Consider the following 23,465-nt stretch of genomic DNA (forward strand, 5'->3'; position numbering starts at 1 on the left):
CCCTAACCCTAATTTTAGCCCCAACCCTAATGGGAATAAATACATTTTTTTATTTTATTATTTTTCCCTAACTAAGGGGGTGATGAAGGGGGGTTTGATTTAGTTTTATAGCGGGTTTTTTAGCGGATTTTTATGATTGGCAGCCGTCACACACTAAAAGACGCTTTTTATTGCAAAAAATTGTTTTTGCGTCTCCACATTTTGAGCTATAATTTTTCCATATTTTGGTTCACAGAGTCATGTGAGGTCTTGTTTTTTGCAGAACGAGTTGACGTTTTTATTGGTAACATTTTCGGGCACATGACATTTTTTGATTACTTTTTATTCTGATTTTTGTGAGGAAGAATGACCAAAAACCAGCAATTCATGAATTTTTTTTGGGGAGGGGAAGAAATATATCTTGGTACCGTGTTAGCCAGTAGATAGAAAAATATTTAGAATTGAGAGTCCTCAGTGGTTGATACCTTTTAATGGCTCACTGAAGTTATTTTTGGGGAGGGGGGCGTTTATACCGTTCCATGTGTGGTAAAATTGATAAAGCAGTTTTATTCTTTGGGTCAGTACGATTATAGCAATACCTCACTTATTTTTTTATGATTTGGCGCTTTTATGCTATAAAAACTTATTATTTTTGCATCGCTTTATTCTGAGGACTATAACTTTTTTATTTTTTCGTTGATGACGGTGTATGGCAGCTCGTTTTTTGCAGGACAAGATGACGTTTTCAGCGGTACCATGTTCTTTTATATCCCTCTTTTTGATCGCGTGTTATTCCACATTTTGTTCGGTGGTATGATAATAAAGCATTGTTTTTTGCCTCTTATTTTACTGTGTTCACTGAAGGGGTTAACTAGTGGGAGTTTTATAGGTCGGGTCTTTACGGACGCGGCGATACTAAATATGTGTACTTAAATTGTATTTTTTTATTTAGATAAATATATTTTTTGGAACAATATATATATTTTTTCTTTATGTAGTTTTTTTTTTGTTTACTTTGCACTGGGGGGGGGGGGGCATGAATATATAGTGTCAGATCACTGATCTGACAATTTGCAGTGCACTGTGTCAGATCAGCGATCTGACAGGCACTGCAGGAGGCTTGCCGGCGCCTGCTCTGAGCAGGCGCTTGCAAGCCACCTCGGCCATTTTGGATCCAGGGTCTGCAGGGAGGAGGATGTAGGAGACCCTCTGAGAATGCGATCACATCGCTTTGCTCTGAGGGTCTCAGGGAAGCACGCAGGGAGCCCCCTCCCTGCGTGATGCTTCCCTATGCCGCCGGAACACTGCAATCATGTTTGATCGCAGTGTTCTGGGGGTTAATGTGCCAGGAGCGGTCCGTGACCGCTCCTGGCACATAGTGCCGGATGTCAGCTGTGATAGCTGACACCCAGCCCCGATCGGCCGCGCTCCCCCTGTGAGCGCAGCTGATCGGTGATGACGTACTACCCCGTCGGTGGTCATAGGGGCCCATACCACTTTGACGGGATAGGACGTCAGAAAGGGGGTAAAGGCCAGATTCACGTTCTGAATACAGACTGGTGTCCAGACAGGCCACTTTTCTTCTGACCCGAACTCAACAGGCTTATATACGCTTAAAGGGGTTGTCCAGGACTTAGTCTTTAGACCCACAGTGAAGAAAAAAAAACAGGCAAGTTGATAACTACCTGCCTGTTGTACCCGGGCGCAGGGTCAGAGCGGCCACCAACTGCTCCTACCGGTGGTTCAGCTGCTCCACATCAGCACAGCAGTTCTTCTTTTGCTCTGCAAGCGGCTTGACTGCTGACATTCTGCTGATTTACAGCCAGTCCACAGAGCAGAGCGGAAGAAGAGTTGCTCTGCTGTCGTGACATCACCAGAAGCTGCTGAATCGCCAGCAGGAGCGGTCGGTGAAAACTCTGTACCGGCAGAGGTCAGCACCGGGCACAACAGGCAGGTAGTTAGCAACCACCTGCCTCTTAGTTCTTAGGCACATAGTAAAACTAGAGTCTCAGATAACGCCTTTAACCCCTTCAAGACGCAGCCCTTTTTCGTTTTTGTGTTTTCGTTTTTCGCTCCCCTCCTTCCCAGAGCCATAACTTTTATTTTTCCGTCAATATGGCCATGTTAGGGCTTATTTTTTGCGGGACGAATTGTACTTTTGAACGACACTATTGCCTTGGTTTTACCATGTCTTGTACTAGAAAACGGGAAAAAAAATTCCAAGTGTGGTGAAATTGCAATGAAATTGCAAAAAAAGTGCAATCCCACACTTGATTTTTGTTTGGCTTGTTTGCTAGGTTCACTAAATGCTACAACCGACCTACAATTGCGATTCTCCAGGTCATTACGAGTTCATAGACATCAAACATGTCTAGGTTATTTTTTATGCAAGTGGTGAAAAAAAAAAATTCCAAACTTTGCTAAGAAAAAAAACAAATAGGGGCCATTTTCTGAGACCTGTAGCGTTTCCATTTTTTGGGATCTCGGGTCAGGTGAGGGCTTTTTTTTGCATGCTGAGCTGACACTTTTAATGATACCTCTTTTGTGCAGATACGTTCTTTTGATCGCCCGTTATTACATTTTAATGCAATGTCGCGGCGACCAAAAAAACATAATTCTGGAGTTTTTAATTTTTTTTTGCTACGCCGTTTAGCGATCAGGTTAATGCTTTTTTTAATTGATAGATCGGGCGATTCTCAATGCATCGATCCCAAATATGTGTTTTGGTTTTTTTGAATGGGGTGAAAGGGGGGTGATTTAAACTTTTATATTTTTTGCCATGCTTCAATAGCCTCCATGGGAGGCTAGAAGCTGGCACAACTGGATCGGCTCTGCTACATAGGAGCGATCATCAGCAGCAAGCCGGCATCAACAACCATGGAGGTCTCAAGGAGACCTCAGGTTGTCATGCCAACGCATCGCTGACCTCCGATCACATGACGGGGGTCGGCGATGCGCGCATTTCCGGCCCAATGGCCGGAAGCGGTAGTTAAATGCCGCTGTCAGCGTTTGACAGCGGTATTTAACTAGCTAATAGCGGCAGGTGGATCGCGATTCCACCTGCCGCTATTGCGCGCACATGTCAGCTGTACAAAACAGCTGACATGTCGCGACTTTGATGTGGGCTCAGCGCCGGAGCCCACATCAAAGGGGGAGACACGACATGCGCAGTAATAGTACGGCGCGTGTCGTGAAGGGGTTAAGATGCTGATGAGTTCGGGGCTGTTCAGTTGCTGCCAGTCCATGACACCCAAGTTAGTGAATACTTCTATTCCTCATAAAATGACATCCCCGCGACAACAGACCTATTACTATCCGACGAGCCCATTTATTCATACATTTCCAGGAGGACTAGCAAAGAGAAAACATTTCTAAAATAAAATGCTGAAGCGTGGCAATGTCATGGGAAAAACAAGGGTTTAGTAAAACAGACAAATTAGGAGAGCAGACTGGTCCCATGAACTACAGGAAGGACCACAAACCAATCATTAAATGGCATTAGATACTGTATGAGACGTCAATGGTGTGTCCGTGAGGTTGGGGGTTGACACATGACATTCCTGACACTTTTCCCTTAGGTTTTTAATTTGGAGATAAAGCGCAAAAATTTTTTTTTCCCCCCCATCAGATGATAATGGACATGCTCCGTTGACTACGTCTTCTGATGCAGTATATGGTTTCTGGCTTACAGATCCATCACTCACATTGTTAAATTAAAACCTACCCAAAATAATCAAAAAATAAAATTTTATTTTCCCACAGGAACCCAGTTTTTATGTCATAGTAAACATAACTGGAAAGCAACACAATGACCAGATTGTCCTTGTGCACCATAACCTTACTAAAAAAATCAGAAAATCACTAATTTCAAGCGTTGCTCTAAGGAGGGGGCAAAAATGTACAAAGGGGAAAATAATAGCAGCTAAAGGGGTTTATGTTACTAAACCAACATACAGGGTATTTTTTGTGCTTGGATTTTTGCTGACTTGATTCCTTCCGGGCTCCACATGTACATGGTTTTTAGGCGTCTCAGACCACTGCAGGGTCTTCGTTGCTTTGCTCTTCTGTTTTCTCCTTTCCCACATCCCCGGCTGGTTCCTGTGGTTTCTCCTCTTTGGCGCTCTTTACCACCTCCTGTAGGTTATATTTCCTGAACAAGGTATAGTCTTTCACCACGCTCAGGCAGCAGACGTTCCTGATAATCTCCACTACAATGGTGAACTCAGGATTGGTCAGGTCCACCTTATTCTCCGGATTCAGGTTCCCAACCAGTCCTGAAACATAAAACCGTGTCAGTCAATCCAGAAGAAAAATCTAACTAAAACAGGAACATTTGACTTTTCTGTTCAAACATAATGAATTAAAAACTGACCATAAAGAGCAACTTTAGTGATTATGTTAATTTTTTGTAATTTTAAAGTAGTCAAAAGTGTTAACATTTCTCTTTTTGGAGAGTGGCAGGTTGGTGTATGGAGACTTATAGGCCATGCAATGCTCCCCTGGGAAGTCAAATATGAATCCTCTTCCTCAGTGTTCATTAGAATTAATTTTAATGGCATTCACAGTCAGTGTCAGATAAATGATAGTTTTATAGTACAAGTTAATACAATTATGGCGATACTTAATAAGACAATTCTTTTTAACATTTAGTACTTTTACACAAGAAAAATCACTTAAAAAAAAAAAAATCAACACTTGGCTGTTCTGAGAGCCGTAAGTTTTACACAGACAGTTTTGTTAGGGCTTAGTATTTTTGCGCAGTTTTCAGAATTTTGGAACATATTTCTTTTTTGAAAGATGAGATGATCAAAAACAGCAATTCTGGCATTGGTGGTTTTGATTTTTTTTTTCTGGATTCACAGTATGGGAGTCATTTTTAAAGTGTTGCCCTTACTTCACCTGAGCTGTGCTGCAATTGCCAGCAGAGCGGGTCACAGAGCGCCACAGTGCAGAGAAATACCTCTGCTCAATCACTCTCTTGAATCATTGCAGGTCCCTGCAGTTTGACCCCCACTGACAAAAAAGTGATGGCCCACCCAAGAAGTACAAATGAGACAGTAAAATTGGAAATGAATGAGGGTAAAGCAGTAAGCAACTCTGTGCCCATCAGCATCTCGTACCACCATTAATATTTTATAAAGAGTGCAGCAGTCACTACAGCTTGTGGTATCCAGCAGGGACCTCAAAGCAATGTGATGGCAAGTAGGGGAAAAGGAAAATTGTCCAGCAGCTGCAAATGGGGAAAGAAAGACCAGTTATCAAAATAAAGGGGCCTTGTGATCTTTTTTGCTATAGGATCCCATGTAATGACTGCAATGCCAACTTGTAGACAGAGTGAAGGAACTTCACACCTAAAAGTCACGTGAAGATTCTTCAAATTGGATTTATTGACGGGATCGGATATCCAATTACCTAACGTTTTGGGTGAAAAACCCCTCATCAGATGTACAGGCTATGTTCACCACATATAGGTTAAGAGAATCCATGGTCCAGGGTGACTCGATATGGTTTGATAGTGGTTGTCCCTGTTTGGGGGAAGCCCACCCAGCACCCTGGATCGCCTTAACCCATATGCAGTGAGCCTATACGTCTGATGAAGGATTTTGCATCCGAAATGTTAACGAATGCTGTACTTACCGAGGTGTGACGATTGGATATCCAGTTCTGCCAATAAATCCCATCTGGAGCACGTCCACGTACCTTTAGGTGTCCAGTTCCTTCACTCTTCCGACTATTGGTCTACAGGAGCTCAGAGGAACTAGCACCCGTCTCCAGCTAACTAATTCACTGGGTGTGCCACCTACCTGTTTGAATGCCAACTTGTCCCTGTCCACAACAACTCTATCATATTGTCCCTTCTCATGTTCCCTGCTAATTGGGAAATTAAAGCAGTCTACATAATCTTTGTTCACGCTCTCAAGTGTCTGGACAGCTTCGGTTGCACAGCTATAATACAACACATATGACACGTGAGGATGGCATGATCCTACACACAGATGCCGCCATGCTTTCTCACCTGCCAGGTCCTTTATGACCTCCTCTCTGGTCATATGATTATTATTTCTTGCCTTATACACAATCTGAAACGTTCCTTTGTTGGGAGCTTTAAACCAAGGATGGAAGAACGTCTCTGCGTATTTCTTGAGATCCTCGGGGAAAGCTTTACAAGTACCGGTGACTGGTAGCATACGAAGGATGACCCGTGTCTTCTTCTTCTTCGTAGTGTTCAGATCCTTTAAAATGTGGTGAACTAACTTCTCTGGCTCTGAAAAAAGACATCACAAATATCAAAAATAGATGTTATGTTTTATGACAAAATAAAAAATAAAAATACTAGCCCCGGTTAGAGGGAATCAGCAAAAAAAAACAAACCAAAAAACATTTCAATATGTTCAAATGCTCCCCATAGGTCATTTAACACTATGGGAGACACATTGTATATAATAAAAGAAGAAAACCAAAAAAAAAAAAAAAAAGAAAAAGGCAAGTTTCAATGGGAAGGGGAAAATGGTTTAATGTTTTAGCAGTCCTTTGAGGATGTAAATGAATAAAAAAAATATATATATATTTCCTATTTTTCTTTACAGTTTCCCCTGATAACAGCAGAGAAAAAAATAGAATTAGACTTACCGGTAATTCGGTTTCTAGGAACCTTCCACGACAGCAGTAGCGGAGGATGTCTCCCCGCCCTAATGGGGGACAGGAAACAGAAGAGGATAAATACCCTCCCCTTCCTGCAACCACCAGTGGTTTTTTTCTGGACACAGTAGCATGTTTACCACTCAAATGCAGAAATCATCCAATAAGAATATCAGATAGGGAGGGAAATTAGTGCTGTCGTGGAAGGTTCTTAGAAGCCGAATTACTGGTAAGTCTAATTCTATTTTCTCCAGTCACCTTCCACGACAGTAGTATCGGAGTAATACCAACGACTAAATTCTTAGGGAGGGACAACAGCCTGCAGAACTCTTCTGCCGAATGATAAGACTCAATTGAAAAATAGTCTGTAGTGCCTGGTGAATGTATGGACCGACGACCAGGTGTTGACTCTGCATATCTACTCGGAGAATGCGTTCCCTGTTTCTGCCCATGACGTTGATACAGAACGAGTAGAGTGGGCTTTCAGTGATACAGGAGGTGAAAAATTCTGTGATGTATATGCTCGGCAGATGGCTTGCTTGATCCAGTTAGCAATCGTACTCTTAGATGCCTTTTTGCCCTTATTCCATCCTGAGAAATGGATAAATAAGTTCTGGTCAATCCTCCAGCTTTCAGTTTGCTGGAGGTAAAAAAGGACCACCTTGCAAACATCCAGGGTGTGGAAGGCTTCCTCCTTTGCATTGGAGGGATTTGGACAGAATGAGGGTAGCACGATATCCTGACCTCTATGGAAGTCTGAGACTACCTTAGGCATAAAGGAGGGATCTAACCGAAGGATAATGCTATCCATAGTGATGGTTAAATAGTGCTCTTGTATTGATAGAGCCTGAAGTTCTCCTACACGCCTAGCGGTAGTAATTGCTAGTAGAAAAACAGTTTTAAGGGTCAGGTTTTTTATATCCAAAGATGAGAGAGGTTCGAATGGTTCCTGTGTTAAACTATTAAGAGCCAGATTCAAGTCCCAGGGGGGAACTTGGCTACGAAGTCTAGGACGAATCATAGCCGCAGAGGTCATGAAGCGTTTAAACCCAGCGACAGGCAGCTAAATCCTGATCGAAAAAGGAACTAAGAGCTGAGACCTGTACTTTTAGTGTACTAGGCGTGACTCCCAAGTCCAAACCCTAAAATAGATAATGGTTACTGCTTTTCTACTCTTTTGGAGAGTTTGTATTACCCCATCGGAGAGGCCCCTGGCTTTTAGAATTTTGGCTTCAGTAACCAGGCCGCAAGGTTCAATCTGTGTAAACCCGGGTGTAATAGGGGACCTTGTTCAAGAAGATTGACCTCCTGGGGCAGAGGAAGTGGACCTTCCTGATCCATGCCCATCAATGCGCCCTACCAGCTTCTTGCTTGCCACATGGACACAATCTGAATCGTGGTGGCTCGATCTGATGAGATTTTTTGCAGCGTCCTTGCTAACAATGGAATTGGTGGGAAGGCATATGCCAGGTTGAATTTCCAAGGATCTGAAAAGGCATCTATCCCCTGTGCTCCATACTCGGGACTGAGGAGGAAGAATGTTCTTGCCCTTTTGTTTGACCATTGGCAAACAGGTCCACCTCGGAACTCCCCCATTTTGATACCAGGGACAAGAAGACCTCCTGGTTCAGACACCATTCTCCCGGGTGGACATCCTTTCTGCTGAGAAAATCTGCCTGGGTATTTCCCAATCCCTTCAGATATACTGCTGTTATGGACAACAGATGTTTTTCTGCCCCAGAAAAAATCCTTGCAGCGGTCGATTTAAGTTTGGCGTATTTCGTGCCTCCCTGGTGCCGGAGATAGGCCACTGTGGTCATATTGTATGAAAATACATATACATGATGTCCCCAGATGAGGACTGATGCAGCTTTTAGCGCTTCCTCTACCGCTTTCAGCTCTCATGTTCGAGCTGCTGGACCTGATTGTTGGGTGCCATAACCCCTGGAAGAGAGACCCTTCCACCACAGTGCCCCAGCCTCTCTGACTGGCGTCTGATGTGAGTATCCTCAGAGGAAGTTGATCCTAGCTGACTCCTCACTGGAGATTTTGGTCGTTTAGCCCCATAAGAGAGAGGATTTCACGTGACCGGGAAGGGGAATTTTACTGGTTAGTGCATTTTGGCATTTTCTTGAGCACAGCAGAACATGGGACTGAAGGACTCTTGTATGGGCCTGAGCCCATGAGACTGCTTGAATGCACGATGTCAGTGATCCCAGAATTGACATTGAGTCTTTTAAGGTTGGCGTCTTCTGGTCTCTGAATCTGGAGTTCCTGTGCATGAGGTCGAGCTGACGCTCTCTGGGCAAAAAGGACGTTCCTTTCGCCGAGTTCAGAAGAACTCCCAGGAATTTCTTCTTTGGTGAAGGATGGAGATTCGATTTTTCCAAATTCGGGATCTACCCAAGGGATTCCAAGATTTCCAGGACTTTTGTCACATCCCGGTTCAGACGAGGGATGGATGGAGCGACAACGAGAAAGTCGTCTAAATATGGGATGATGGAAATCCCTTGTCAGATAAGGTTACCGCCTCCACCATAATCTTGGAAAACACTCGACGCACATGATAATAGGTTCCCCTCAGGTCTACCGTAGCCATCACCAAATCCTGTCCAATGAGCGGACCTGCTTGGAGGAAACCAAGCACTGAAGGAAGGGAAAAGACCATAGGGAAAAAACTGTTGTCATCGCACCAGCGGAAAAAGGCCATCCAACATCTATTGTAGATACACGAAGATGCCGGTTTCCTAGCTTTTATCATGGTTTGTATGACGCTGTGGGAAAAGCCTGGGTCCTTCAGGACCGCGGCCTCAACGGCCATACCATTAAATTCAGAGACAGAATTCGGGTGGAAGAGGGGTCCTTGTGATAGAAGATCCGGACGGTCTGGGAGTCTCCAGGTAGTGTCCGATAGCATGTTCACTAGCTCCGCATACCAGGCCCTCCGAGGCCAATCTGGAGCTACTAAGAGAACAGGAACCCCCTCTATCTTTATCTTTTTTACGACCCTTGGAATCAAGGGAAGAGGCGGAAACAGATAAGGCATCTGAAATTGGGCCCACGAAGTCACGAGGGCGTCGCAGCCGACAGCCATCGGATCCCGAGACCTGGAGACGTACTGGGGAACCTTGTGGTTTGTTTGGGGGGCCATTAGGTCGATATCCGGAACGCCCCACCTTTGACAAATTTGGTCGAAAACGGCGGGGAGAAGAGCCCACTCGCTCGACACGATCCCCTGACGGCTGAGGAAGTCTGCTTCCCAATTGTCCACCCCTGGGATGTGGATGGCCGATATGGAGGGAACGTGGTTCTCCGCCCACCGTAGAATCTTTGACACCTCCCTCATGACCTGCTGGCTGTGAGTCCCTCCCTGGTGGTTTTTGTAAGCCACGGCTGTGGCGTTGTCCGACTGAATGCGGACCGGTTTTCCCATGAGGAGGGACTGCCAGCGGAGAAGGGCCAGGAAGATTGCCCTAATCTCCAAGAGATTGATCGGGAGACGTGTCTCTTGAACATTCCAGCGGCCGTGAGCTGTGGGATGGAGAAAAACCGCACCCCACCCCTGGAGACTGGCGTCGGTGGTGATGACCTGCCAGTGGAGGGGGAGAAATTACCTCCCTCAAAAGATGGAGGTGGACAGCGTCCACCAAGTGAGAGATTGCCTCACATTGAGAGGGAGACGAACTGGGCGGTCTAAGGAAAGTGGGCTACTGTCCCAAGCGGACAGAAGGGCCAGCTGGAGAGGGTGAGAGTGAAATTCAGCATAAGGTACTGCTTCCATGGAAGCTACTATCTTTCCTAGAACCCTCATGCCCAGCCATAGGGGTAGAGCGCTTCAGAGCTTTGATGCCCTGCTGAAGAGACATGAACTTCTCCTTTGGGAGGAAGATCTGGGCTTGAATGGTGTTGAATTTCATGTCCAGAAATTCTAGGCGTTGGGTTGGAATCAAGGTGGACTTCTGCTTGTTGATTATCCAACCTAGACGGACTAGCGTGTCCAGAGCGATCTGGAGACTCTGGGCGCAGTCCCGGCGAGACGGACCCTTGACCAGGAGGTCGTCAAGATAGGGGATTATAAGAATCCCCTTTGATCGAAGGATGGCCATGACCGCCGCCATTACCTTCGTAAAGACCCTGGGGGCGAACGCCAGGCCGAATGGGAGAGCTGTGAATTAATAATGTTGCTCTTGGATCGCGAAACGAAGGAACCTCTGATGCTGTACACAAACAGGAATGTGTAGGTACGTATCCTGGATGTCCACAGAGACATAGAAATTATCCCGGTTCCATGGAGGCGATCACCGACCGCATAGACGCCATCTTGAAGTGCTGAATCCGGAGGAGACTGTTCAACTGCTTGAGGTCCAAAAATCAGGTGGAGAGAGCTGTCTTTCTTTGGAACCGCTCATGGTAAGGAACTGGGACGATTACCCCTGAGGCGAGGAGTGAAGCGACGGCCTGAGGAGCCCTGGGACATGGGAGGGCTGTTTGGGTGGAAGGGAGAGGAGGAAACGTCTTTTTGGGGGCGAAGAAAATTCTATTTTGTAGCCCGAAGTGATGATCTCCCTGACCCAGGCGTCGTCGACCACTGATAACCAAGCCTCTGTGAACAGAAGAAGCCTGCCTCTCACCCTGGAAAGATTTCCAGGTGGGGGTGATCAGTCATTTTGAAGAAAACCAATGGCCGTGAGATCCGGAGGGTTTAGAGGAGCGGCTTTTAGCTCTCCAGGGAGGGGTAGGCCTGAAGGCAGGTTTCTTACGTTCCCCTTGGGTGGCAGACCGGTCCTGTTGAGGGGCACTACCTGAGGAGGTGAAGGACCGAAAGGGGCAAAAGGACTAGGGTCCCTTCCTGTTGAAGGGTCGCCTAGGCTTAGCTTGAGGTAGAGAAGTGCTCTTACCACCCGTGGTGTCAGAGATCATTTGGTCCAGCTGTGTGCCAAAGAGCCTGGAGCCCTGGAAAGGCAGACTAGTGAGAGATTTAGAAGCGGGGTCTGCGTTCCACGCCTTCAGCCAAAGAATTCGGCGAATGGCAATGATGTTGCTGTTAGCCCTTGCGGAGCAAGCGGCCACATCAAGGGAGGCATTTAAGAGATATTTTCCTGCGTGGGCAATCTGATCCGCTAAATCAGCTAGCTCCTCTGCAGGAGCCGAAGCTACGATGCCTCTACGCAGGATCTTGGCCCAGGCCGATACAGCTTTTGCCACCCAAGAAGAGGCGAAATTGGGGCAGAGAGGCGCCAGAAGCTTCAAATGCTGATTTGGTTAAAGTCTCAATTTGCCCTTCTGTGGGTTCCTTTAGAGACGCCGCGTCAGGGATGGACAACACAGTCTGCCAGGATAATCTAGACACAGGCGGATCTACTTTAGGTGATTCGGACCATTTGTTGACAAGGTTTGAATCAAAAGGATATAAAGCAGGGGTGTCAAACTGCATTCCTCGAGGGCCTCAAACCATGCGTGTTTTCTTGATTTCCTTAGCATTGCACAAGGTGCATGAATCATCATCTGTGCAGGTGGTTAAATTATCACCTGTGCAATACAAGGAAATCCTGAAAACATGACCTGGTTGCGGCCCTCGAGGAATGCAGTTTGACACCCCTGATATAAAGTGTCCAGAGGTTTCCTTCCGGGAAAGCGCTTACCGGGATGTTCCCAGTGTCTAGATATAGTGTTGCCAAACTCTTTGTGATTGGGAAAAACTCTAGAGGGACGTTTCATCCTTTTGAGTGAAACGGAGATGTCCTGAGAGGTTGCCTCTTCCTCTTTAAGCTCAAGTGTTTGAATAATAGCCGAAATAAGGCTATCAACCATATCCTGCGTCCTGGAGGTCTGATCTGCATCCGAGTCAGATTCCGACAGACGCTACATCTGACCCGACGTCCGCCTGCGAGGAGGGGGAACGGGCAGAGAGGGGTATTCCGGCCGACGCAGTGGGATCCGGTGAACTGGATGAAGATCTAGACAGAGACCTCTTCCTGGATCTTTTCTCAAGTCTGGCCCTATGAGGGTCATGGTCAGGTGCGAGCGGATCGCCGTGTGAGGCGTTCGTGGCACTGGTGGCGGTAGTAGTTAGAAGCGGAATACGTTCCAGGACCTGAACCAGGGACTGGGACACTTTAGTCAAGTCAGAGACTGACAGACATGGCGACAGCCCACTCCGGGAGAGTGCACTCATCCCGAGCATTAGGGACTTCCTGAGGGACGGACATGACAGAAGGACTGCAGGACGGACAGAAAGGAGACGGCTGGCCTGAAACCCACTTTTTCTTACAACGGACACAAGTGTAGTGAATCACTGTGGGGATATAGCCGGGGGCCCCTGCAGGGTTGGGCATAGGTGGAGAGTGAATGATACCTGAAGCAGGATGCAATGCTGCTTATGGAAGTACAGGCCGGGAGAGAATAGCAAAGCCTACCAGACACCAGGCGCAGCAGCAGTGCAGGAACCTGTGTCCCCCGCTTAGAAGAAGCCCTCTTGGCCATGCGACGCGACAGACATGCCACCAGAGAAGCACGGGCTGCTGTAAACAGGCGCGTGTATAGAGCGTGCCGGAAAAAAGGGGGTGTGGCTGGCCGTAAGAGAAACTGACGGCCTGATAGGTTGTATGCTGAAAGGGGCGTGGCCCGCCCGAACGCGTCCAATCCGAAGGAGGCATGCCCAGCGCTGAAGAGAGCCGGACTGGGAAAACCGAGAAGGGGGCGTGGTTTACAGGAACGACGTCTGCCGAGGAGAGAGGAAGAGAAAAGCGCGCGCTATGGCGCCATGATATGTGGATGCTTCTAAAGCATATGTGGAAGCATCCACATACCATGGCCTCCTGATGATCCGTGAAGGTGAGACGCGTTGAGGCGTGTTTGGACATCTGATGATGATGAGTATCTCTCCTCTCTTGCTGTTATGATTTATCTATAAGCATTGATATTAACAGACAATTTTGTCTGAGCTTGAAATGATATCTCCACCTCTTTGTGATAGTTATGGCTATTAATGTCTATATCACATTTCTCTGCCTACACAGCTACTCATAGGGCATCTAAGGGACAGCCGTCACGGAGTGGGGGTGCCATATCCGCTGAACAGCAGGGTGCCAACCCCCACAGTTAGGCAGTAATGTGAAAGCAGGGAGCAGCATAGTGAGGCTATTAATGTACACAAGAGCACTTTTGCACTGTTTTGCCTGTGTCTCTCACCCTGGCACAGTCTAAATTTTGGCAAGTATCAGCCATTATCGGTTCTGTTATCCTCTATCTCCTGTTTATCTATTTTTCTGTGTTGTATAATCGTTAGCCCAAGTAAAGGTACCGTCACACTGAGCAACGTCGCAGCGATATAGCCAGCGATGCGACCGAAACGAGATTGCTGGAGCGTCGCTGTTTAGGTCGCTGTAGAGACGTCAAACACACCAACGCCAGAGCGATGCAGGAGCGATCCAGTGACGTAGCGGCAACCAATTTATCGCTGTCTCTGGTTGCTCGCTCCATGTCAAACAGCCAGAGTGTATTGACTTGACACACCCAAAGGGGCGTTGTAGTGTAGCCAGATAGGCGTGTTTTAGTATAGGGAGACCCCCAGGATGTGACGCGTCGGCGTCCTGTAATATAAACCGCGACTCTGCAGCGATGCAGAACTTGTATATTTGCAAGCGTTATCGTCCCGTTGTGCCTTTCCAGCGTCCTGTTCAGAACGCCCCTCCACCTACGATCCTCTTCTCCCGGGAGCATCCTGTCTGTAATCGCCATACACAGTATATTGTTGGCGTCTTCATTGGATCTCTTCTTGCTCTTCAAGCAAGACACATATTAACGCCGAGCCATCATCAATAGATTTTGCTGTAAGTTCCCTCTCAGGTCGTCGCGGATGAGGGCGTCTCCTTTTTTAATAAAACACGCCTCTCTATCCTCGTCGCTGTCGCTGCTGGCGTCGCTCCTTTTATGTCAAACACGGCGATACACGGCGACCTAGCGACCAAATAAAGTTCAGACCTTCCAGCAGCGACCAGCAATTTCACAGCGGGATCCAGATCCCTGCTGCGTGTCAAACACAGCGATATCGCTACCTAGGACGCTGCAACGTCACAGATCGCTGGCTATATCGCTGCGACGTTGCTCAGTGTGATGGTACCTTAAGACACCAGTTTAGGGCTACTATAGGAGATTCAGGGGCAGCCGAAGCTGAGCGGGGGCGCCAATCTCGTTTGTGTATTAGGGTGCCAACCTCCGCTGATAGGTAGTGTGACATAGGTACTGTGACAGGGATATATTTAGAGAGCACGGTTATTGTGTTTGACTGTGGTTGTCCTTTCATGGTTTTAAAGATATTGATTAAAGTTATGTCTTATCTTGAATATCAATAGGGATTAAGGTTATTTGTATTGCTCTTGTTGATTTCCCAGGACCTTGAATTTAATATTTTTTGAGTTTTTCTCTAGTATAAGGATGGCTCTTATTTCCTCCTTCTATTAGGGTATATTCACATGGGTTGTAGAAAAAAGCTGAATAAAAATGGGAAAATCTGCTGTGCACAGTATCAGGGTGGTACATCAGATTTTAGGAAACCTCATTCACAAGCTGCAGAAAAAAAAAGTGCGAATTGAGTAACGCTCTGGCCTTCACATCCACAACCTGTCAATTTACGCTGTGGATTTGGCCTTTGCAATACAGGGATTAAAGTCTGCAGTAAATATGCAGCATATGGGGCAGATTTTGATTTTGCAGTGGATGCAGCGCCTGGAAACAGATCGGTTGCAGAAGTTTCCTTGAACGCCTCATTGCTCTAAACACGGCTTGAAGAAATCCATCCACCTGCCTCGAATACGACCCCATTAACAAGTATGGAAGAGATCAGGAGTTTCTGCTAACAGGTCTGCGTCAGGCGAATCCACCTCTCCAGCAACAGTCATGTAGAGGGGGAAGGACGTGATCTTACCTACATTCAGGGTCCTAATGAAAACAACATTATTAGCGCCACTTTCTACTGACTGAAATCTGCGTAAATTCTTTTCAGTCGATGTACGAATCTGGTCAACTTCTTTCTTCAAAGCGGCTTCAACGTCGTCATCATCTTCTTCCTCTTCGCTGCCCGAGAGTCTGTCTCCTTTATCACAGAGCTGTCAATGGAGAAAAAGAAAAGTTAGATCCAGCAACAGCATTTACTTTTAATTTAGGGATGCACGACATCGGCGCAGGCCCGGAGCAGCAGACTTGTGCCAAGAAATCCACACTGAAAACCTACTCCATACACCGTACAGAGAGCTGCAGCGCTGTCTTTCCCAAGTGAACGGGGCCGGCTGCTATTCCCTGCACAGATAGGGGGCCGTGCAGGGATAGAGGGGGCGGCTCTACACTGATCATAAAGTGAAGACACTTACTTGAATGGAAAATGACTAATTAAGAAAACTTCTGTGCAATGAAACACTGTAGATGGCTTGCAAACCTTTAAACAGAAGCTGCCATTAGATTAATGCTGCCCGTACTACAGGCAGCCATGATTTACTGGGAAACACTGCAGCATTTCAGAGAAATGATAGTTTGAAAATCCCCCCGCCGGCTTCTCCCCACACAGGTCTCCACAGGGCCGGCGTTAGGGCCAGGCAGACTAGGCAGCTGCCTGGGGCCCCAGTCCCTTGGGGGCCCCCAGCATCTACAGCAGAAGCTTCACTGATAATAGCATTATCAGTGAAGCTTCCGAGTAGAGACTGGTTAAGGACCTGTAGTGACATCACGATCAGGTGACCTGCCATGTGACCGTGATGTCACCACAGGCCATGTACTCTGGGAATGTTTGTAGCAGTAAAATAGGAGCCTGCAGTGAAGCACAGGAGCAGCGGCCGCTGAACCTCCCCCATCAGCGTGATAGAAGCGCTCATTGGCCAGTGCCCTGTCCTGCTGCACAGAGCCTCTGAGGGGAAGGGAGAGAGACCCAGCACCAGTAACAACCTGAGCCGGCAGATAAGTAAAGAGCACCCGTCCCACTGTGTGTGCTGCTCCTGGTGACGATGGCTCCTGTCCTGCTGTCAGCAACTCCTGCTCTTGTCGGCAGTCCCAGCAGAGGAGAGGGCAGAAAGGTGTCTGCTGGGAGCAGGAGGAGCTGCATCTGCTAGTGTGCATCATCTCATTCCCTCCAGCATAAAGGTGTGTGTCATGTGTATAGCGTGTGTCATGTGTAGTGTGTGCTTATGTGAATCACATGTATCAAATGAGCATTTGTTGTGCTGCATGTGTGTGCCGTGTATGTGTGTGTATAAGTGTGTCTTTGCTTGCTGTGTGTGTGTGTGTGTGTGTGTGTGTGTGTGTGTGTGTGTGTGTGTGTGTGTGTGTGTGTGTATATATAAGTGTGTATGTATGTGTGTGTATAAATGCGTGCCATATATGTGTATAAGTGCGTGCCATGTATGTATGTGTGTATATAAGTGCGTGGTGTGTGTGTGTGTGTAAATATGTGTGTATGTATGTGTGTGTATAAATGCGTGCCATATATGTGTATAAGTGCGTGCCATGTATGTATGTGTGTATATAAGTGCGTGGTGTGTGTGTGTGTGTATATATATGTGTGTATGTATGTGTGTGTAAAAATGCGTGCCATATATGTGTATAAGTGCATGCCATGTATGTATGTGTGTATATAAGTGCGTGCCATGTGTTTGTGTGTGTGTGTGTGTGTGTATATATATATATATATATATATATATATATATATATATATATATATATATATATATATATATATATATATATATATATATAATGTGTGTGCTATGTATGTGTGTATGTATAAGAATGCTATGTATGTGTCTGTGTATAAGTGCATGCCATATATGTATGTGTGTGTATATAAGTGTGTGCCGTGTACATGTATGTATGTATGTGTGTATAAGTGTGTATGTGTGTGCCGTGTATGTGTGTGTATAAGTGTGTATGTGTGTGCCGTGTGTGTGTGTGTATATATAAGTGTGTATGTATGTGTGTATAAATGCGTGCCATATATGTGTATAAATGCGTGCCATATATGTGTATAAGTGCGTGCCATGTATGTATGTGTGTATATAAGTGCGTGCCTGTGTGTGTGTGTGTGTGTATATATATATATATATATAATTTTTTGCATTATTCTATATAAACATACAGCGATAGTGTGTGTGTTCCATGCACATTTTAAAATATTGGTTGAACAGACTAGAGTGTGTGTGTGTGTATGTGTGTGTATATATACACAGCCCTGCTGCTTATAACATTATACTATATGGGGACAGATTGATCTACTAGTGTTCTGTCCCCATCATTCATCCTCAGACGGTGTAAAGAGGCCGAGAAACAAGAGCCAAACGACTTCAATGTTGTCAATCGCACGCATCGAACTGTCTGAACTCAATGCATGTAAATGCAACCAAAATGTGTGAGCGTCATGGTGCAATATGTATGTGAGCATTGGGGGCCTCATTTTAAACTTTTGCCTAGGGCCCCACTTTGTCTAAAACCGGCCCTGGGTCTCCATGTACACAGGAGAGCAGACAATCACTCAGAATGGAGCGTGGAGAAGGTAGATCTCTCCGACCAGGGAGGGAAGATCCTCGGACGTTATTGCACCGCAATGCTCGGACTGGCCGGCAGCGGGGAGCGTGACAGCCGAACAGAAATCATTGTTCTAGAGCGCCACTGATTCCATGGGAGGGGATGACATACAAAGTACAGATCTAAAATTACAGGCATGAAACTAACAATGACGGACTGGTGCAGGGATGACAGGGTTATTACCGATCAGCAGTAATCTGCATCTGACGCAAGTAACCGGGGTCTATGACTAAAGTCACATGCAATGGAAAACAATCCGTGGATTTTTGTTCTTGTGGAAAAAAAAAAAAAAATCACTGAGCAGAATGCGCCTCGCTCACATTGGTCAGTAAATCCCTGCAGTGTGCACAGGTCCCAAGGCTGCGGCTGAGAAAACGAATCATATGCAGCTGTCACAGGACTACAACTCCCAGCATGCCCACACTATGCAGCTGTAATGGCACGCTGGGAGTTGTAGTAACACACGTGGGATAGAAGCCCGCGCGCACACACACTTGGCGCATGCGTCACCCACCTTCTCGGCGCCGTACAGCAGGTCTCCGTACTCGTTGAGCAGACTGTAGGCCTCCCCCACGCACTTCCTCTCGTTCATGTTGCAGGTGATGAGGATGCCCTGCATGCCCGCCTCCAGCTGCCGGCCTCCCCGCTGCCGCTTGGCGTTGCTCACATACTGCGCTTTTCCCCGTTTTTTCCCCTTCTGGACCTCGGCGCTCATCCTGGCTGCACGCACGCGCACAATTAACCGCGTCTGTAGGGGAGCAGTTGCGGCAGCTAGATATGACGTCACCGGAAGGGGCGGGGTCTTACAAGCACAATGCGGAAGTTCCTAACCGGAAGCGGCAATGCACGTGTTTGCTGGAGACTTAGGACCACGAGTGCTGTGAGAAGTTGTCTAGTTTGGGCACTGCAGAGCTTAAGGTGAGAAGTAGCGTAGTTCTGGGCCAAGCAGAAGCTTAGGTGAGAAGTAGTCTGGGCCGTACAGTGCTATAGGTGAGGAGTAGTCTAGTCCTGGTCCATACAGAACCTTAGGTGAGGAGTAGTCTAGTCTGGGCCCTACAGAACTTTAGGTGAGAAGTAGTTTAGTTCTGGTCCATACAGAACCTTAGGTGAGGAGTAGTCTAGTCTGGGCCCTACAGAACCTTAGGTGAGAAGTAGTCTAGTCCTGGTCCTACAGAACCTTAGGTGAGAAGTAGTCTAGTCCTGGTCCTACAGAACCTTAGGTGAGGAGTAGTCTGGGCCCTACAGAACCTTAGGTGAGGAGTAGTCTAGTCCTGGTCCTACAGAACCTTAGGTGAGGAGTAGTCTAGCCTGGGCCCTACAGAACTTTAGATGAGAAGTAGTCTAGTCCTGGTCCTACAGAACCTTAGGTGAGGAGTAGTCTAGCCTGGGCACTGCAGAGTTTTAGGTGAGGAGTAGTCTAGTCCTGGTCCTACAGAACCTTAGGTGAGAAGTAGTCTGGGTCCTACAGAAGCTTAGGTGAGGAGTAGTCTAGTCCTGGTCCTACAGAACCTTAGGTGAGAAGTAGTCTGGGTCCTACAGAACCTTAGGTGAGGAGTAGTCTAGCCTGGGCCCTACAGAACCTTAGGTGAGGAGTAGTCTGGGCCCTACAGATCCTTAGGTGAGGAGTAGTCTAGCCTGGGCCCTACAGAACCTTAGGTGAGAAGTAGTCTAGTCTGCGTCCTACAGAAGCTTAGGTGAGGAGTAGTCTAGCCTGGGCACTGCAGAGCTTTAGGACTTAACTCTCCGGCCTTCTCAAATCAAGAATCTTTTTAGCTTCCGCTTTGTGGCTCTTTCACACTACAATGGCGTCTGCTGAGCTGAGGGACGAGCTGAACTGCCCCATTTGCCTGAGCCTCTTTACACATCCCGTATACCTGAGCTGCGGACACAACTTCTGCTACTTCTGTGTTGTGAGAGTTCTGGATGTACAGGAGGTAACCGGAGCATATTCCTGTCCGGAGTGCAGAGCAGAATATCTGGAGCGTCCGACCCTGGAGAAGAACAGGAAGCTGTCGAATATAGTGGAGCATTTCATATCTTCTCAGCCTGAGGAACCCCCCCAAATTTTTTGTGCTTACTGCGATTCCCCCACCCCGGCTGTAAGAACATGTCTGCAGTGTGAGAACTCTCTGTGTGGCAAACACCTGACTGTCCACAATAAGACGATGGATCACAAATTAATAGAACCCACTCTCTCAATTGGCAACAAGAAATGTTCTCTCCACAAGAAGCTCCTGGAGTATTACTGCCTGGAGGACGAGGCTTGTCTGTGTGTGTCTTGCTGTTTGGTTGGTGAACATTGGGGTCACAAGATGGAACTTCTAGATGAGGCTTCTGAGAAGAGAAAGGAGAAACTGGTGAAATATATTAATTATCTGTACCCACAAAGAGCTAAAATTCTGACCAGAGTCCTAAATCTGCAGGATTATATGTGGGCTATCCGTCGGAAAGCCTCTGTTAAGAAGGCGAACATCAGCAAGTTATTTATGGACATTAGGAAACAACTGGATACTGCAGAAGCTAAAGCACTGAGCGAGGTCTTCAGGCAGGAGAAGAAGGCTGTGTCCAAGATATCTCAGCTGATCCAGACGTTGGAAGTTCAGGAGCAAGAGCTGTCCAAGAAAATGTATTATATGGAGGAGATGTGTCGTGTCACTGACCCAATACGACTATTACAAGAAAGTGATATTACAGGGTATGAAGATGATGAGGACACTTGGGGAGATGATGGGAATGTGGACTGTGGGGAGGATCTGGATGAGGGTCTGATCTCATTGACCTTACACCGATCCATGAGGGATATTGTCACCTATGTAACCTCAGAGCTCAGGATCCAAGTTCCAGACGTGTTGCTGGATGTGGACACTGCTTATAACTGTATAAAGATATCAGAAGATCTGAAAACGGCAACAGATTCAGAAGAACAGGACAGACCAGAATCGTCAGTGAGATTTATGGATTACTCCCATGTTTTAAGCAGATGTGGCCTCTCCTTAGGAAGACATTACTGGGAGGTAGAGTGGAACCAGGTAGGAGAATGCGAAGTCGGAATGTGTTATCCCAGTGTAGAAAGGGTAGGATATAATTCTGATGTTAGACTAAATGCTAAATCTTGGTTTTTGTTGATGTCTGAGGAATCATATGACGTAAGTCACAACTCATTCATATTAAGCCTCGGTGTAAAGCCACAATGTCCAAAACTGGGAGTCTTCTTAGACTATGAGGCCGGGCATCTGTCCTTCTATGAGCTAAGTGACCCCGTCACACACTTATACACCTTCACTGCTTCCTTCACTGAACCCCTACATGTTATCTTGTATTTGGAAGATGGCGCCTCTGTTAAAATAACAAGCTGAGGCCAGTCGCATCAAAATTACGTTATTTCTTGTTACATTGCTTCATCTGTATATAGTGTGTTATCCGCAATGTCCTCTAATAATATAATGTGTGTGGGGGTTTTCATGGCGGGAGTTTTACTGTTGTAGTGTTTTGGGTTTTGTTTGCCTTTTGATCAGATAAAGAATAAATGATTGAAACGAAATGGAAATATAATTGGGTGAATTGTCTTTATTGATAATTGTTAATCATTAAATGGTTAATTATATCTGGAAGAGTGCTGGGATATGTTATCACCTTCTGGGGACTCCCACCGATCCTCCCATGGAGCCAGGAGCTGCAGTACAGCCAGTCGGCCACAATGGATGGGGGTGCTCATCAGGTGGTCATGAGCACCACTGTTAAAGGTAAAAAGGGAAGGGACTCGGCACTGTGGCCCCCTTCATTCTCAGGGGGTACAATAGCCCCACCAATCAGAAAGCAATGTCCTATTCTAACTATATATCACTATGGGAAAACGCCCTTTAAATTTATAGATCTCCATGGCAGCTTTAGAGAACCCAAGTGATGTGTGATCAGTTTGTCTACTAGGCCACGTTCAGTATTTTACATCAGTATTTGTGTTCGCTCACACTTGTATCTAAATACGTTGAGTTTGATGTGATAAAAAAAAAATCGCACCAATATTATTAAATGCGTCAGTGCAGATCTGCTATTTGTTTCTTACCTGTATTCAGCGCACGGAAAAGAATAGCATCATGCTGCGTAAAACCATTGAGACTCGTCAATGGGTGCAACAAAAAAATGGACAGCACACGGAGACTCCGTATGGCGTCCGATTATCTTAAATTAGCCAGGAATTTGCACTGCCAGAACCTCCTGACAACCGAGGGGAAAAAGTCTTAAACATATAGATAGGTGAACCAGAGAAGGTATTGGTGTTTTTTGTTTTTTTTTAAATAAAGTATGTTTATTTTTTTTACTTTTTAGTACTGGGTTAGTAAGGGGGTGTCTGATAGACACCTCTCCATTACTAACACCAGGACTTGATGGCAGCTGTGTTTTTGGTCAATTCACAGCTGACATCAACTGCAACTACCATTATCCAATTGCCAACGCACAAGAGCAATAGGTAAAAGTGAAGGCGAAGCTCCAGGAGTGGCGTATCTAATGCGATGTGCCACTTCTGGGGTGGCTGAGGGCTGGTATTTTTAGTCAGAGAGGGGCTCAATAACCAGGGACCTTCCCAGCCTGATAATATCAGGACACATCTGTCTGCTTTACCTTTGCTGGTTTCATACAATGGGGGGTGGGACCACGTTGTTTTTTCATTAATTTATTAGGCTAAACAAGGCTAAAAACAAACAAACCGTACAATAAAATCCACATAAAAGGCACTACAGACTGCAATTTTAAAATATGTTGGGGGGGGGCGGGTGAAATATACCTGCAGGATATCTATCATCTTTCTGTATTTTTAGATTTTTTTTTTTTTTTTAATTTGTCACGTAGCTTTAAATGGGTATTCCCATCTCCAGGATACTATCCCAATATGTGGAGGGTGTAATAATAATAGCAAATACCTCCAATCAAAAATGTAGTATAGTTTTACTGATTTGCTATGTCTCTTACCCCATGTGCAAGGCATTGCAGTAGCTTAGGTATCCATGGTCAAAACCACTAGCAACTATGAGATGTCATAACCATGGATACCTAAGCTACTACGATGCCCTGTGCACGGGGTAAGCGACATAGCTAATCAGAAGAACAATACTATTCTGATTGAACACAAAAATTGAGTTTGGTTTAAGTTGGTATACAAGCAGCACATACACGCTTGTTCACATTGGCTATAAATCATACAAAACCTACAAGAAGCAAAATGAACAAACTCTGCTGTAACTAAATAAGTAAAAAGCAAAAGTGCATTTAAATAACACAGG

General features: G+C 46.1%; 3 protein-coding genes across 5 annotated transcripts in view; 2 read left to right on the forward strand and 1 right to left on the reverse strand.

The window, feature by feature from the left end:
- Nucleotides 1–23,465, forward strand: part of ACSM3 (acyl-CoA synthetase medium chain family member 3) — a 75,602-nt gene that overhangs the window by 22,788 nt on the left and 29,349 nt on the right. The window contains exon 1 of one of the 2 annotated variants that reach the window (XM_077274944.1): nt 18,997–19,104. The exons of the other annotated variant lie outside the window; for it this stretch is intronic. The gene's annotated coding sequence lies outside the window, so the exon portion shown is untranslated. Of the gene's footprint in view, nt 1–18,996; nt 19,105–23,465 lie in introns of those variants that run through there. 2 annotated transcript variants of the gene reach the window in all.
- Nucleotides 3,712–18,911, reverse strand: LOC143785814 (THUMP domain-containing protein 1-like). The gene is made up of 4 exons (XM_077274949.1): nt 18,701–18,911; nt 15,545–15,725; nt 5,996–6,244; nt 3,712–4,253 (listed from the first exon to the last, which is right to left on the reverse strand). Exons 1-4 carry the CDS (start codon nt 18,899–18,901, stop codon nt 4,009–4,011), a joined length of 876 nt encoding a protein of 291 aa, XP_077131064.1. The 5' UTR covers nt 18,902–18,911; the 3' UTR covers nt 3,712–4,008.
- On the forward strand, nt 19,111–21,717 carry LOC143785813 (E3 ubiquitin-protein ligase TRIM39-like). Of its 2 annotated transcripts, none has more exons than XM_077274947.1 (2): nt 19,111–19,733; nt 19,881–21,717. In XM_077274947.1, exon 2 carries the CDS (start codon nt 19,989–19,991, stop codon nt 21,540–21,542), a length of 1,554 nt encoding a protein of 517 aa, XP_077131062.1. In that variant the 5' UTR covers nt 19,111–19,733; nt 19,881–19,988; the 3' UTR covers nt 21,543–21,717. The 2 variants fall into 2 exon arrangements, with proteins under 2 accessions (XP_077131062.1, XP_077131061.1); XM_077274946.1 differs by having other exon boundaries at nt 19,703–19,842.

This window comes from Ranitomeya variabilis, chromosome 7, assembly GCF_051348905.1.
Source record: "Ranitomeya variabilis isolate aRanVar5 chromosome 7, aRanVar5.hap1, whole genome shotgun sequence".
Lineage (NCBI taxonomy): Eukaryota > Metazoa > Chordata > Amphibia > Anura > Dendrobatidae > Ranitomeya > Ranitomeya variabilis.

What these genes read in the sequence shown, in the direction of transcription:
- LOC143785814 (XM_077274949.1), bottom strand. Translation starts at nt 18,901, where the DNA reads ATGAGCGCCGAGGTCCAGAAGGGGAAAAAACGGGGAAAAGCGCAGTAT. An exon ending in CATTAGGACCCTGAATGTAG is followed by an intron (nt 6,245 to 15,544) that starts GTAAGATCACGT and finishes GTCTTTTTTCAG; the next exon opens with AGCCAGAGAAGTTAGTTCAC. An exon ending in GGTCATAAAGGACCTGGCAG is followed by an intron (nt 4,254 to 5,995) that starts GTGAGAAAGCAT and finishes TTTATGTTTCAG; the next exon opens with GACTGGTTGGGAACCTGAAT.
- LOC143785813 (XM_077274947.1), top strand. Translation starts at nt 19,989, where the DNA reads ATGGCGTCTGCTGAGCTGAGGGACGAGCTGAACTGCCCCATTTGCCTG.